This window comes from Schistocerca piceifrons, chromosome 5 (genome assembly GCF_021461385.2).
Source record: "Schistocerca piceifrons isolate TAMUIC-IGC-003096 chromosome 5, iqSchPice1.1, whole genome shotgun sequence".
Taxonomy (NCBI): domain Eukaryota; kingdom Metazoa; phylum Arthropoda; class Insecta; order Orthoptera; family Acrididae; genus Schistocerca; species Schistocerca piceifrons.
Window position 1 is genome coordinate 24,815,839 of NC_060142.1, and position 15,144 is coordinate 24,830,982.

Genomic DNA, 15,144 nt, shown 5'->3' on the forward strand with positions numbered 1-15,144 from the left:
GAACTCTGGGAACAATGCTGCAAATAGCGAGCTCTGCTTGCACCCCTCGTGTGAGGTCAGCAGCCTGTAAAAGCTGAGGATGGCCTCAGAACCCATGTGACAGGGGTCATTGGTGCTGACATCAGCCACAATTTGCAGATGACTGCACCCTGAAAGGGATAAAATCTTTTCGGTTTTCAAGCCGCATCAATTCCAATAAGATCCTTGAGCTATCGATGGCTAGCTCCACCAATCAAGAAGATTTTAGTGCAATCATGCCGCTGCAAAAAACTCCAAATGCACCCTGCACACTCGATAGCTGCAGGCAAAGCTGCCTCCACATCTCGGATGTGGCCTCACGGCAGTTTCTTCAAACCTAACTCAAAAACATATTTCTTTAAACTTGTCAATGAAACAGGAAGGGAAGAACAACACTGAAGTAGAAACAAACAGAATAAAATTACATGCTAAGAATCGCACAATGTTTCCTAACATCTTAAGGAATAAAAATTATGACCCACTTCAAACCTGACTACCTTATCGTTAACCCACAATATTTATCCTTGTAGTTTCTACAGGCTTGGAATGAAGGTTGTTATAAAGTGGGCACCTCTTCATAAGACATAAATTTTTAAATGTTAGATGCACTTCCACACAATAATTTCCATTTTATTATACACTGAAGAGCCAAAGAAACTGGTACACCTGCCTAACATCATGTGGGGCCCCCACGAGCACGCAGTCGTGCCACAACATGACTCAGCTAATGTCTGAAGTAGTGTTGCAGGGAACTGACACCATGAATCCTGCAGGACTGTCGTTAAATCCATAAGACTAGAGGGGGTGGAGATCTCTTCTGAATAGCATAATTCAAGGCATCCCAGGTATGTTCAATAACGTTGTCTGGGGAATTTGGTGGCTAACGGAAGCATTTAAACTCAGAAGAGTGTTCCTGGAGCCACTCTGTAGCAAGTCTGGACATGTGGGGTGTTGCACTGACCTGCTGGAATTGCCCAAATCTGTCGGAATGCACAATGGACAAGAATGGATGCAGGTGATCAGGCAGGATGCTTACATAAGTGTCACCTGACAAGAGTCATATCTAGAAGTATCATGGGTCCCATATCACTCCAACTGCACATGTCCCATACCATTACAGAGCCTCCACCAGCTTGAACAGTCCCCTGCTGACATGCAGGGTCCATGGGTTTATGAGGCTGTCTCCATACCTGTACACATCTATCCACTCGATACAATTGGAAATGAGATTTGTCCAACCAGGCAACATGTTTCCAGTCATCAACAGTCCAATGTCGGTGTTGACGGGCCCAGGCGAGGTGTAAATTGATGATGTTTCATTGAATAGTTCATACTCTTCACACTTGTTGATGGCCCAGCATTGAAATATGCAGCAATCTGCTGTGGAACGGTTGCACTTCTATCATGTTGAACGATTCTCTTCCGTCATTGTTGGTCCCATTCTTGCAGGATCTTTCTCTGGCCGCAGCAATGTTGGAGTTTTGATGTTTTACCATTTTCCTGATATTCATGGTATACTTGTGAAATGAGCATAAGGGAAAATCCCCACTTCATCACTACCTCGGAAATGCTGTGTCCCGTTGCTCATGCCCTGACTATAACACCATATTCAAACTCACTTAAATCTTGATAACCTGTCACTGTAGCAGCAGTAACCAATCTGACAACTGCGCCAGACACTTTTTGTCTTATATATGCGTTGCTGATCGCAGTGCCGTATTCTCCCTGTTTACATATCTCTGTATTTCAATATGCATGCCTATATCAGTTTCTTTGGCACTTTAGTGTATATGACTTAAAAAGAATGAAGCCACATTCAATTGTTTGCATTGTTTTCATTCTACTACTCTTGCAGTTACGTACCACGAGAACTCTGTAAAATGAGGTGTAACACCCACAGATTCATCTATTCATACTACAGTTAAAAAAATCAGTCAAACAAAGTATGTGGATGATAAAGCAGAAGAAGAATACTATATTTACCATAGATTTTGAATTTTGCTGGGGTTGCATCTTTACATGGAGATCCTGGCGTGTTCTTTCAGCACCACAATTTTTGGGTGGTAGTCTAGGATTCAATAAAGAACTAAAATGTGTCTTTTTGTTTACTGCAACATTTTCAGGTTGTGTCTTTCTTGAATCTTCTCTTTCATTCACATTATCCAGAGTATTTGACTGTATACTATCACTGGTGTAGTCAATAACAATATTTTGACAAACAGTACTATTTTCCAAAGCCACTTCACAGCCAGTATATTGCACTTCAGGACCCTGAATTGCTGCGAATTCCACACTGGAAAGCATATTCTGAAGCAAATCAGATGAAAACAAATGAATATAATTTTTGTAATGTCTTATCATAAGTTAAGCACAACCAACAGTATCACCATCACTCCCTTACAAAAGCACTTGCAGGTAAACATAAAACAGTATAATATGTAATTAAGATAGTGCTGAACACCTACTTATAATGACGATGCAGTAAAAGCAATTGCATAACATACAAACCACAGAAATAAATTAAAAAACTAGTGAGAGAAAAGTAGAATTAAATAACAATTTTCAAAATTAAACTAAAAACAAATAAGAAGTCAAGATATTGCATTTTTCTTAGCATTTCATTGCATTCCTTCAAATTAAAGTGCAACCCAGCTTTCTTATTCCTGGAATTCAAGTTTTCTCATCATTTACAGTATTTTTATGAGTCATTTAAATATTCTCAGTTTCACAGGGTCAACTTGCATCTGCTTCTACATTAGCATAGTAATAAACTACCTTTCATTTACACTGCATGAAACAGAGAGAGGGAGATGGACGGGTTGAGGGACACAAGCAGGGAGGGAGAGGGAGAGGGGGAGGCAGAGGCAGAGAGGGGGGAGGGGGAGGGGGGAGGGAGAGTGGTAGGGGGAGAGAGAGGGAGAGAGGGAGGGAGAGGGGGGAGAGGGGGAGGGTGTGAGAGGGGGAGAGAGGGAGAGGGGGAGAGAGAGAGGGAGAGGGGGGAGAGAGAGAGAGGGGGAGAGGGAGAGGGAGAGGGGGAGAGAGAGAGAGGGAGAGGGGGAGGGAGAGAGGGACTGGGGGTGAGAGCGCGGGAGAGATGGAGAGGGAGGGGGAGAGGGGGTGATGGAGGGGGAGAGAGAGAGATGGAGAGGGAAGGGGAGAGGAGGAGATGGAGGGGGAGAGAGAGATGGAGGAGGAGGGGGAAGGGGGAGGGGGAAGGGGGGTGATGGAGGGGGAGGGGGAAGGGGGAGATGGAGGGGGAGGGCAAACGGGGAGATGGAGGGGGAGATGGAGGGGGAGGGCAAACGGGGAGATGGAGGGGGAGGGGAAAGGGGGGAGATGGAGGGGGAGGGGAAAGGGGGGAGATGGAGGGGGAGGGGAAAGGGGGGAGATGGAGGGGGAGGGAAAGGGGGAGATGGAGGGGGAGGGGAAAGGGGGAGATGGAGGGGGAGGAGGAGATGGAGGGGAAAGGGGGAGATGGAGGGGGAGAGCGGGAGATGGATGGGAAAGGGGAGGGGGAGAGGGAGATGGAGGTGAGGGAGGAGGGGGAGGGGAGGGGGAGGGGAGGGAGAGGGGGTAGAGGGAAAGAGAAGAAGAATTCAAAATGACATTGACCTTCAAATAGTGTTTACAAATACTACACATAGGTCAACTTTAGTGAGCCCTAGGTTTCTAGTTCTAAGCCAGTAGAAGTTCTAAAAGTCAGAGAAATTTTTGCCACTAATGGTTTGTTTCCTGTCACTGCCGAAGGCAACCCGGCAGTAACTATAATCAGAGTAGCCTTGTACACAGTCATGATTAGATTACATTAGATGAACTCTCTGTTTCATGTATTGATTTTGAGGAGATCCTTGTGGGTGTGGAACATGTCAGATTTTTTTAACGTGATATTAATAAAATGTAGTAGTAGTAGTAGTAGTAGTAGTAGTAGTAGTAGTAGTATACACAGTACATCATCTGTGTTTAGAAACATGTCGATGGAATAAAAGAAGTTGGCCACAAGGAATTCCTTCACTCTTCTCTTACGCTAAATTTTATTTGTAGCTGAACTTTTTACATGTGCTAGTATGTTATTGATAATGAGTATTCCTGAAAAATGAATCCCTTTCCAGACTAGTACATTGTTCTTATTCCTTACACTGATTTTGTGAATGGATCTGTCAGTCGGAAAAAAGAACATATTATTTACAATGTATCTCATTAAACATTAAATATACTGAGAAGCAGTATCTGGAACAGGCTTTTGTCTGACTTGAAGAGTTACCACAAAATATGACACTAGCACATTATGGAATGAAAGTATGCAAAGTGTGTCAGCTTTTTTTATAATTTTTACATCACTTATTTCTGATGAGATACGCATGGCAAATCAGGACTTGTTTAGATGTTCTGTGGCATGCTTGTTCCAACTGAATTAATTATTAAGTTTTAATACCTTTTTCATCCAGACATCTTCCTACTTTATATACATTCATGTTCTGAACTGCATCTACATCTACATCTATACTCCACAAGCCACTGTACAGAAAGTGGCGGAGGGTACTCTGTACCACTACTATCATTTCCTTTCTTGTTCCACTCGCAAAAAGAACAAGGGAAAAACGCATGTCTAAATTTCTCTGTATGAGCCTTAATTTCTCTTATTTTTGTGGTCCTTACACACAATGTATGTCAGTGGCGGAAGAATCTTTTGGCAATCAGCTACAAATTCCAGTTCTTTAAGTTTTCTCAATAGTATTTCTTGAAACGAATGTCACATTCCTTCCAGGGATTCCCATTTGAGTTCTCGAAGCAACTCTGTAACACTTATGTGTTGTTCGAACCTAGCAGCCCGCCTCTGCATTGCTTCAATGTCTTCCTTCAACCCGACCTGGTACGGATCTCAAAAACTCGAGCAGTACTCAAGAACAGCCCAGCATGTAGTAAGTCTTTCAAAAGTTTAATGGCAAGGGGTTAGATATAAACCATTTACTAATACTCCTTAAAACGGACCCTTGTGGGACACCATAGGTAACTACTTCCCAATCTGATGACGACTGGTCTCTCATACTGCCACCCTCTGTTTCCTGTTTGTGAAATATGATTTGAACCATTTTTGCAGTATCATCAGTGACACCATAGGATGTTGTGGTTCATGCAGCCAAATGCCTTTGACAAATCACAGAAAGACCTGCAATCGTAATTTATTATCTAATGAACTACCTGCATTCACCACATGTGAAAATAGCCTTTTCAGCACTGGAATCCTTCAAAAATCCAAACTGTGTGTTGAACAGTACATTATTTGTAGTCAGGTGGTTAAGAAGTCACAGCATATTACCTATTAAATTACAACTGAAGTATTGTGCAGTAACAACACACAAGCACATACTACTATGTTTGATTGTTGCAAATGTTTCAATATTTTTTACTCTGCATTAAACTTTTACAAATGTTTCAACTCCTTTCTTTTGCCATGTTCACTGTGCATGAAAATGATGCTGGTCTTTTATCCCTTATATTTAACTCTGTTACCCTGTGGTTACATGGAAGCTCATAAAGGTAAAGAACATCTATCACTTCAGAATTTGCTTCTACACACACAATAAGCTCATATACCCTGTTTTAAATCCCTCTATCATTCTGATGAACAAACAAATTTTACTAGTCTGGAAACTTTTACGTATATTATGATCCTGTTCTGTTCTAATTACTTTCAAGATTGCCTACCTGTAACCTGACTGTCACATAAAAAATGTGCTGCTCTGACTCCAGTAATCACATTTTGCTTTGTGTGCTTGAGGCTCAAAGCTCTCACTTTTTGCAAGGTGCTCAGCTACCTTGTCTTCTTCCCTCCTGTTTGGATGCAGATCATGATTTGTGTGTCTTCATCACCCAATTGAAACAACCTGGATAAGCTTGGCACTAGGTTGCATAATGGTTTTGACCTGCACGTCAATGTTCTTGAATTTAAGGCAGTATCTAATAAATTTGGCAACTACTCCTTTCTAGATGTCTACTCTATTGAAGTAAGAAGCTAGCTTAGATCCTGAAACATATGACATATCTATATACCAGTGATCAGTGATGTTTGGGCAGGCATATTATCTCAAATATGTTACATGAATCTAACTCATCAGCACAAATTTGTACTTCATCAATTTTACTTCTGACCCTCAGATGATCTGGTTCAATAAGGGTAACTCATGTTGCATACTAACTGACGAGTGAATGGTCCAACCTAACATGTCAAAACCCACCCTGAAATTTTTTATGCAGAAATAATACAATGAAAAAAAATGCACTGCCAAAATTTTAGCTGCTAAGACAAGTTGCAAGTATTCTTTAAAAATTGTTGGAGTTACTCATTTTTGTCACACAAAGAACCAAATATAACAGAGGTTTGTACAGTCCTTTCTGCCTAATATGCAATCAGATTTGACCTGAGAGTGTATTGGTGCATACTGCTAATATCTGGAGTAACAAGCAGAACTGAAGCACCTAAACTATACAGAAGCTGTCATCAGTCATTAATGTTTTGATAGATAATTCATATTGACAGCTGAACTGTTGCATATGTTATTTTTAAAAAGATAGCTATTAGAGGAAAATAAATCACAGCACTATTTGATGTTATATTGCAGATGACTTCCATCAATCGTGACTTTAATTTATTGGAATGAAATATTTCTTACACATACATCATTTTATAACAATTCTTGTAGCACAGCTCTTACGATAATTTTTGAATAATGCATCCTTTAGTAACAATGAAACAGTTCCTTGTTTATTCCCCACAGTTGTCACAATAAAGCGAAGAGTCATTTGAATGTATAGAACAAACATTTTTTCCTTACACCAGATCCACCTGAGAGAAGAAAAATAAATGCTTTCAGACAAGTAACAGTAATTATAATTTTTATTCACACAGAATTGCAGTGGAGTAAGAATATATCCTGGCCATTGCTCTGCTTATAGTGCTCCATACCGAGAATACTATAAGATTTATAACATGTGCTGATGCAAACTGAAATTTAAGTATAGTGTTCCCCTGAAAAATTGCAAATGATGTGGAGCTACTGGAAATTATACTGTCCGACAATTTCTTTGAAAATATTTTCCATGGCAGAAAAAATTCTTTATCAACAGTCATGGTTGTTTCATGTGGAATCTGAATTATATCAACAGTTTTTTCATTGTCGTTCCCAAATACAGAGGTATTGTTATGTCCAAGCCAAGAGTCCAATAAAAGCAATGAATTAATTTCTGCAACTGGATAGAAATCATGTCAAATGAAACATTAAAAATTATTCTTGCCTATACTTACAGATTTTGACAGATCAATAATAAGACTTTTGCCACTACACGATCCGCATTTAATAGCAGGTACCAGGACTTTGTGGCCACTCCATACAGTACACTTTTCATACAGTTTTACTTCCACAGTTGTGCAAGTTTCATTTTAGTGCATATTTATTACTTTGCGTAAGTCAGTTTATGGTCAGATTTTATGAAATAAAACCAGGTTTGCACACTGCTTAATATTAAGCATTAAAAACAGTAAATATTAATTCAGTTTTATCTCCACTGTTAACACTTATGTTAGCACAAAAGCAACTGGTAATTATTATGTACATGAAATGTGTTGCAAATTTGACGGAACAGTAACTATGGACAATTGTTACAAAGAAGCTACCAATGAATACTGAAATTCACTTCACAAACTGCAATCGCATCGAGTTGTTATCTGTTTATTGATGTGCTATCAGCCAACAATTTGTGCCTGCCACGTAGCGCAAGCACAACCTGCTACAGCTCCATTAGGAGTGTACATTTCTCTAGCTACCTGCCACATTACATTATGAATTTGACAATTTTCAACATTTAAAAAAAAAAGCAGTGCATCTTAATAGCTAACATTTGGACAGGTTTTTTTTCTTTTCGTGTATTCTTCCTGTATAAAAATTTTCAAGGCATTTTGACATGGTGGGCTGGTGGTGGTGGTGGTGGTGGTGGGAGGATGTATGGAACAGGGCTTGCATTTAGGTCTATTACAGGGTTGTGAGCATGAGTTAAGGGGTTGGGAGCAGGGGTTGTGTAGGGATGAATGAGTATATTGCGTCGGTTCGGGGTGGGGAGGATACTGGGCATGACATTTCTCCTTTCAGGGCATGAGGAGAGGTAGTGGAAACCAAGGCAGAGAATGTAATTCAGTTGCTCCAGCCCTCAATCCACCACTGCACCTCGTCTTTTTACTTCTCTCCTTTTCCGCTACCCTCTACCCTCTGCCCTCTCCCCTGTCCTCCATCTAACCTCCTGACTGCACATAGCTGCCCTACCCTCTCTCCACCTCATCCCTGTGTGATCTCCAATAGCATTTCACTGTATGCCACCCCTATCCTACTACCTACTATCCCTCCGCCTCCCCGCCCCAGCCTCCTCCTTATCCCCACACAGTTGCCACTCCCACTGTTGCTGCTGCTTGCCGTGTGGCTTCAGTTGCCTGAGAGTGTAGTCATGTGTGTGAGTTGCATATTTGTGTGTGTGTGTGTGTGTGTGTGTGTGTGTGTGTGTGTGTGTGTGTGTGTGTGTGTGTGAGTGAGTGAGTGAGTGAGTGAGAGAGAGAGAGAGAGAGAGATCTATTTTTGATGAAGGCCAAGTGTTAGCTATGATTAAGTTATGCTCTGTGCAAAATTCTACCAGGCGGCTTCCTCTCATTTCTTAGCCCCAGTCCATATTCACCTACTATGTTTCCTTCTCTTCCTTTTCCTACTGTCGAATTTCAGTCACCGATGACTATTAAATTTTCGTCTCCCTTCACTACCTGAATAATTTCTTTTATCTCATCATACATTTCATCAATTTCTTCATCATCTGCAGAGATAGTCGGCATATAAACCTGCACTACTGTAGTAGGCGTGGGCTTCGTGTCAATCTTGGCCACAATAATGCATTCACTATGCTGTTTGTAGTAGCTTATGTGGTGTCACAGCCAGACACCACACTTGCTAGGTGGTAGCTTAAATCGGCCGCGGTCCATTTAGTACATGTCGGACCCGCGTGTTGGGGGGGGGGGGGGGGGGCCAATTACTATAGAACATATTTTTTAGGTTTATTCTTTCTCCCATGCTTTGAGCTCACCACTGTGGGGGTCATTTTCTTTCTTTTTCTTGCTGCCCCAGTGCTTCAAATGCTGCTTCGCGTATCCATTTTGTAATTCCTACCATTTCTTTTCTTAGTGCCTCAGTTTGTTTTACAACTGTAATTTATAAAGAATTGTCAGACTTCTGTTTCAAGCTATCTAAATTTGTATTTCATAGTATCCACTGTCCTTATTGCAATATTTGCCTCTTTAATTTGTCTTTGGCCCTTGGATGTTATCATCATCTTTGTGCCTAGCAAAAAGTTGTCTGAGCTACATTCTGCACCCCTGTAGACTCCAATGTTATCTGTTCATATGTTGCAAATTTTATTTTGAATAATATAGTTCATTATTGACCTGACATTTCTCAACGGATAAACTTATGGATCTGCTTCTGAGGAAAGAAACCATTTAAAATCTTCAAGGGCAATGTTTGACACATATCCACTAACCTTTTCCCACAGTAATTTATTGTGTCATCTTCATATTGCCCCACCATCAGTGGCCATCCCTACTTTTCCATAAAATCTGCCATTAAAATTATTTCTTTGTAGTGTTTATGCTCTCTAACCCACATGTTAATTTTTCGTAAACCTCATCTTCGACTTCACTGTCAGCTTCATTCATAAGTGCACAAGCCTCAACAACGATAACTTCCTGGCCATATTTTGAGATTCTACAGTCATTACCGTATTTACTCGAATCTAAGCCACACTCGGATCTAAGCCGCACTCGGATCTAAGCCGCACCTGAAAAATGATACTCAAAATCAAGGAAAATAAATTTTACCGAATATAAGCCGCACCTGAAATTTGAGACTCGAAATTCAAGGGGAGATAAAAGTTTTAGACCACACCTCCAAATTGAAACAAAGTTGGTCCATTGCAACAAGAGACACAAATTAGCTCGAATGGATGAAGATACTATTTTACTCACTGTTAAACGGCTTTGCTTGTTAGAAAGCATAGCAATGGAAACAGAGACAAAACTAGCAGTAAACAGAACTGAATCGAATATAAGAATATCTCAATCCTTAAGTACAAGTTGCAATTACTAGTACTTAAAGGTGTATTTGAAAGGCCCAGAAGTGAGGGACTTATTTTCATTTTATAAGAGTAGAACTTTTTTGTTCTTTTATCTCCAACAGAACACTAGTAAAAATCAGAAACATATAAATGGGAGAAAAATTTGGCATCTATTTAAATTAAATTACTTATCATAATGAATAATTTTGTGCTTCTTTAAGAAACTATGACTAAAATTACTGTCTGCCTTTCTGGCGTATAAGATCACATTCAAAAATAAAATTTTTTAAATTATGAAAAAAAGTTGGTGACAATGTGTCCATACAATCGGTTAATGAAGTTATAATTATTGACTATGACACAGAACCATGGACCTTGCTGTTGGTGGGGAGGCTTGCGTGCCTCAACAATACACATGGCCATACCATAGCTGCAACCACAACGGAGGGGTATCTGTTGAGAGCCCAGACAAACATGTGGTTCCTGAAGAGGGGCAGCAGCCTTTTCAGTAGTTGCAGGGGGAACAATCTGGATGATTGACTGACCTGGTCTTGTAACACTAACCAAAACGGCCTTGCTGTGCTGGTACTGCGAACGGCTGAAAGCAAGGGAAAACTACAGCCGTAATTTTTCCTGAGGGCATGCAGGTTTACTGTATTGTTAAATGATGATGACGTCCTCTTGGGTAAAATATTCCGGAGGTAAAATAGTCCCCCATTCGGATCTCCGGGCGGGGACTACTCAAGGGGACGTCGTTAGCAGGAGGAAGAAAACGCGTTCTATGGATCGGAGTGTGGAAGGTCAGATTCCTTTCAGGAGGAACAAGAATTTTGGTCAGGTGAATACAGGGTTATAAATACAAAATCAAATAGTGGTAATGCAGGAGAAGGTTTAATAGTGAATAAAAAAATAGGAATGCGGGTAAGCTACTAAAAACTGCATAGTGAACGCATTATTGTGCCCAAGATAGACACAAAGCCCACGCCTACTACAGTAGTACAAGTTTATATGCCAAATATGTCTGCAGATGATGAAGAAATTGATGAAATGTATGATGAGATAAAAGAAATTATTCAGGTAGTGAAAGGAGACGAAAATTTAATAGTCATGGGTGACTGGAATTCGTCAGTAGGAAAAGGGAGAGAAGGAAAAATAGTAGGTGAATATAGATTGGGGCTAAGAAATGAAAGAGGAAGCCCTCTGGTAGAATTCTGCACAGAGCATAACTTAATCATAGCTAACATTTGGTTCAAGAATCATAAAAGAAGGTTGTATACATGGAAGAACCCTGGAGGTACTAAAAGGTTTCAGATAGATTATATAATGATAAGACAGAGATTCAGGAACCAAGTTTTAAATTGTAAGACATTTCCAGGGGCAGATGTGGACTCTGACCACAATCTATTGGTTATGAACTGTAGATTAAAACTGAAGAAACTGCAAAAACGTGGTAATTTAAGGAGATGGGACCTGGATAAACTGAAAGAACCAGACGTTGTACAGAGTTCCAGGGAGAGCATAAGGGAACACCTGACACAAATGGGGGAAAGAAATACAGTAGAAGAAGAATGGGTAGCTCTGAGAGATGAACTAGTAAAGCCAGCAGAGGATCGGTAAAAAGACGAGGTCTAGCAGAAACCCTTGGATAATAGAGGAAATATTGAATTTATGTGATGAAAGGAGAAAATACAAAAGTGCAGTAAATGAAGCAGGCAAAAAGGAATACAAACGTCTCAAAAATGATATCAACAGGAAGTGCAAAATGGCTAAGCAGGGATGGCTAGAGGACAAATGTAAGGATGTAGAGGCTTATCTCACTAGGGGTAAGATAGATACTGCCTACAGGAAAATTAAAGAGGCCTATGGAGAAAGGAGAACCACTTGCATGAATATCAAGAGCTCAGATGGATACCCAATTCTAAGCAAAGAAGAGAAAGCAGAAAGATGGATGGAGTATATAGAGGGTCTATACAAGGGCAATGTACCTGAGGACAATATTATGGAAATGGAACAGGATCTAGATGAAGATGAAATGGAAGATAGGATACGGCGTGAAGAGTTTGACAGAGCACTGAAAAGACCTATGTTGAAACAAGGCCCCAGGAGTAGACAACATTCCATTAGAACTACTGACGGCCTTGGGAGAACCAGTCCTGACAAAACTCTACCATCTGGTGAGCAAGATGTATGAGACAGGCGAAATACCCTCAGACTTCAAGAAGAATATAATAATTCCAATCCCAAAGATAGCAGGTGTCGACAGATGTGAAAATTACCGAACTATCAGTTTAATAAGTCACAGCTACAAAATACTAACGTGAATGCTTTACAGGGGAATGGAAAAACTAGTTGAAGCCGACTCGGGGAAGATCAGCTTGGATTCTGTAGAAATATTGGAACACGTGCGGCAATACTGACCTTACAACTTATCTTAGAAGAAATATTAAGAAAGGGAAACGTACGTTTCTAGCATTTGTAGACTTAGAGAAAGCTTTTGACAATGTTGACTGGAATACTCTCTTTCAAATTCTAAAGATGGCAGGGGTAAAATACAGGGAGCAAAAGGCTATTTACAATTTGTACAGAAAACAGATGGCAGTTATAAGAGTCGAGGGGGCATGAAAGGAAAGCAGTGTTTGGGAAGGGAGTGAGACAGTGTTGTAGCCTCTCCCCAATGTTATTCAATCTGTATATTGAGCAAGCAGTAAAGGAAACAAAAGAAAAATTCGGAGTAGGTATTAAAATCCATGGAGAGGAAATAAGAACTTTGCGGTTCGCTGATGATATTGTAATTCTGTCAGAGACAGCAAAGGACTTGGAAGAGCAGTTGAATGGAATGGACAGTGTCTTGAAAGGAGGATATAAGATTAACATCAACGAAAGCAAAACGAGGATAATGGAATGTAGTCGAATTGAGTCGGGTGATGCTGAGGGAATTAGGTTAGGAAATGAGTCACTTAAAGTAGTAAAGGAGTTTTGCTATTTGGGGAGCAAAATAACTGATGATGGTCGAAGTAGAGAGGATATAAAATGTAGACTGGCAATGGCAAGGAAAGTGTTTCTGAAGAAGAGAAATTTGTTAACATCGAGTATAGATTTAAGTGTCAGGAAGTCGTTTCTGAAAGTATTTGTATGGAGTGTAGCCATGTATGGAAGTGAAATATGGACGATAAATAGTTTGGACAAGAAGAGAATATAAGCTTTTCAAACGTGGTGCTACAGAAGAATGCTGAAGATTAGATGGGTATATCACATAACTAATGAGGAGGTATTGAATAGAATTGGGGAGAAGAGGAGTTTATGGCGTAGCTTGACAAGAAGAAGGAACTGGTTGGTAGGACACGTTCTGAGGCATCAAGGGATCACAAATTTAGCAATGGAGGGCAGCGTGGAGGGTGAAAATCGTAGAGGGAGACCAAGAGATGAATACACCAAGCAGATTCAGAAGTACTGGGAGATGATGAAGCTTGCACAGGATAGAGTAGCATGGAGAGCTGCATCAAACCAGTCTCAGGACTGAAGACCACAACAACAGCAACAACATGACACGGAGAAGATACACAAATTCAATGCATGAAGAAGAGTCATAAAAATAGAAACAGACATTGATTATGTGGTTCACCTGCTAAAATATCAATTTGCAATTGCATGTAAATGCAAATCAGCTAATCTCAACTCCAGTAATAAAATGTCATTCATATTAGAGAAATTTACAACACAGACTATCAGTTGCCAGACACTTTTAGAGTAACAGACAGAAGATTAGTGTAACACAAATTTGATGCAAATTCATCAATCAGAAGAGGAGATTAAGATTAGCTGCAGCTTTGGTACTTTTTGGCATGACTGATCTTCAGCAGTGGAAGAAATTATGGTAGCACAGCAATTAAACCTGAACTGGGAACTGCCAGTCGATGCAATTGACCACTGGGCTATGGCACTTATACACGATACGTGAACTACTGCTCAAAAAATCTCTGATACTTTACTTGTAAATCTTCAGAGAGAACCCCAACCACGCAAAGTATTCTAGCAGCTTGAAAGGGGCACCTGCCTGCTTCCATTCAGACAGTTTGAGCCAAATTGGTGAGCCCATGTAATGTAACATTATAGGCTGTGGCCACCTCTGAATGAAATCTGTGATACCTCACTGATCCAAAGTAGCCAATACTACAGCACGACGTAAACACAAAGTCATGTAATGAGCACATATTGTAACAGAAGTGTGAGGTTAACTCAAGTTTCTTCACATACTTTGAACATAATTATCATGATCTGTTACTGAAATGTAATGAAATATTCAATGAACATAAACGTATGCTGAAAGGCACATTTACAAAATTCTTGCAGTGAAATCTATTGGTTACTTCAATTTCATTTAATGAAAAGACCCAGGAAACATGTCAGCAACAAACTCCATTCAGTAACTACAAGCATATTGTGTATTATAAATTACATGTTATTGTAAAGTTACATTTTCTGCATTTTGGAAATGTAAATGATATTCTTTCGATTTGTTTGTTATTGTGGAATATGAGTAGTGATTTATACATCTAAATCTAGGTTATTCTCAACAACTGTTTAACTTTTCATAGAATTCATCAAAATTAACATTCTGAACAATGTAAACAGCTAAATTCTCATTGTTAAAAGCCATATAAGAAGAAACTGCAACAGCCAAAAGAGAGTCAGTCATTGGTTCAATTTTGTCAATCTCATGTGAGATCATTTGCTGTGCAAATAAACAATGTTTCAAAAAAAATATCACTTTTCACCTACATCACTTCAGCAGAAACTGACAACAAATTAAAACCAGAGAATGGACTAGTTAAACAACTGAATAACTGGAAATAATTACGCATGAAATCATCATGAAAGACAGAAAAAAGATAAGGTCTTTAAATATCTTTTTCTTTCTTTTGTGTAGTAGTGATGGACAGCGTGTTAGGTCATGTGAACTGTAAACCATTTCTATTACTTGTG

At 39.8% G+C, this 15,144-nt stretch overlaps 1 protein-coding gene across 2 annotated transcripts in view; it reads right to left on the reverse strand.

Annotated features, from left to right (window-relative positions):
- The window catches only part of LOC124797969 (zinc finger protein 184-like), a 362,232-nt gene that overhangs the window by 161,222 nt on the left and 185,866 nt on the right, over positions 1–15,144 (reverse strand). For both annotated transcript variants that reach the window (XM_047261138.1, XM_047261137.1), the window contains exon 8: positions 2,002–2,325. In XM_047261138.1, coding sequence (XP_047117094.1) covers positions 2,002–2,325 — 324 coding nt within the window. The remainder of the gene's footprint in view (positions 1–2,001; positions 2,326–15,144) is intronic.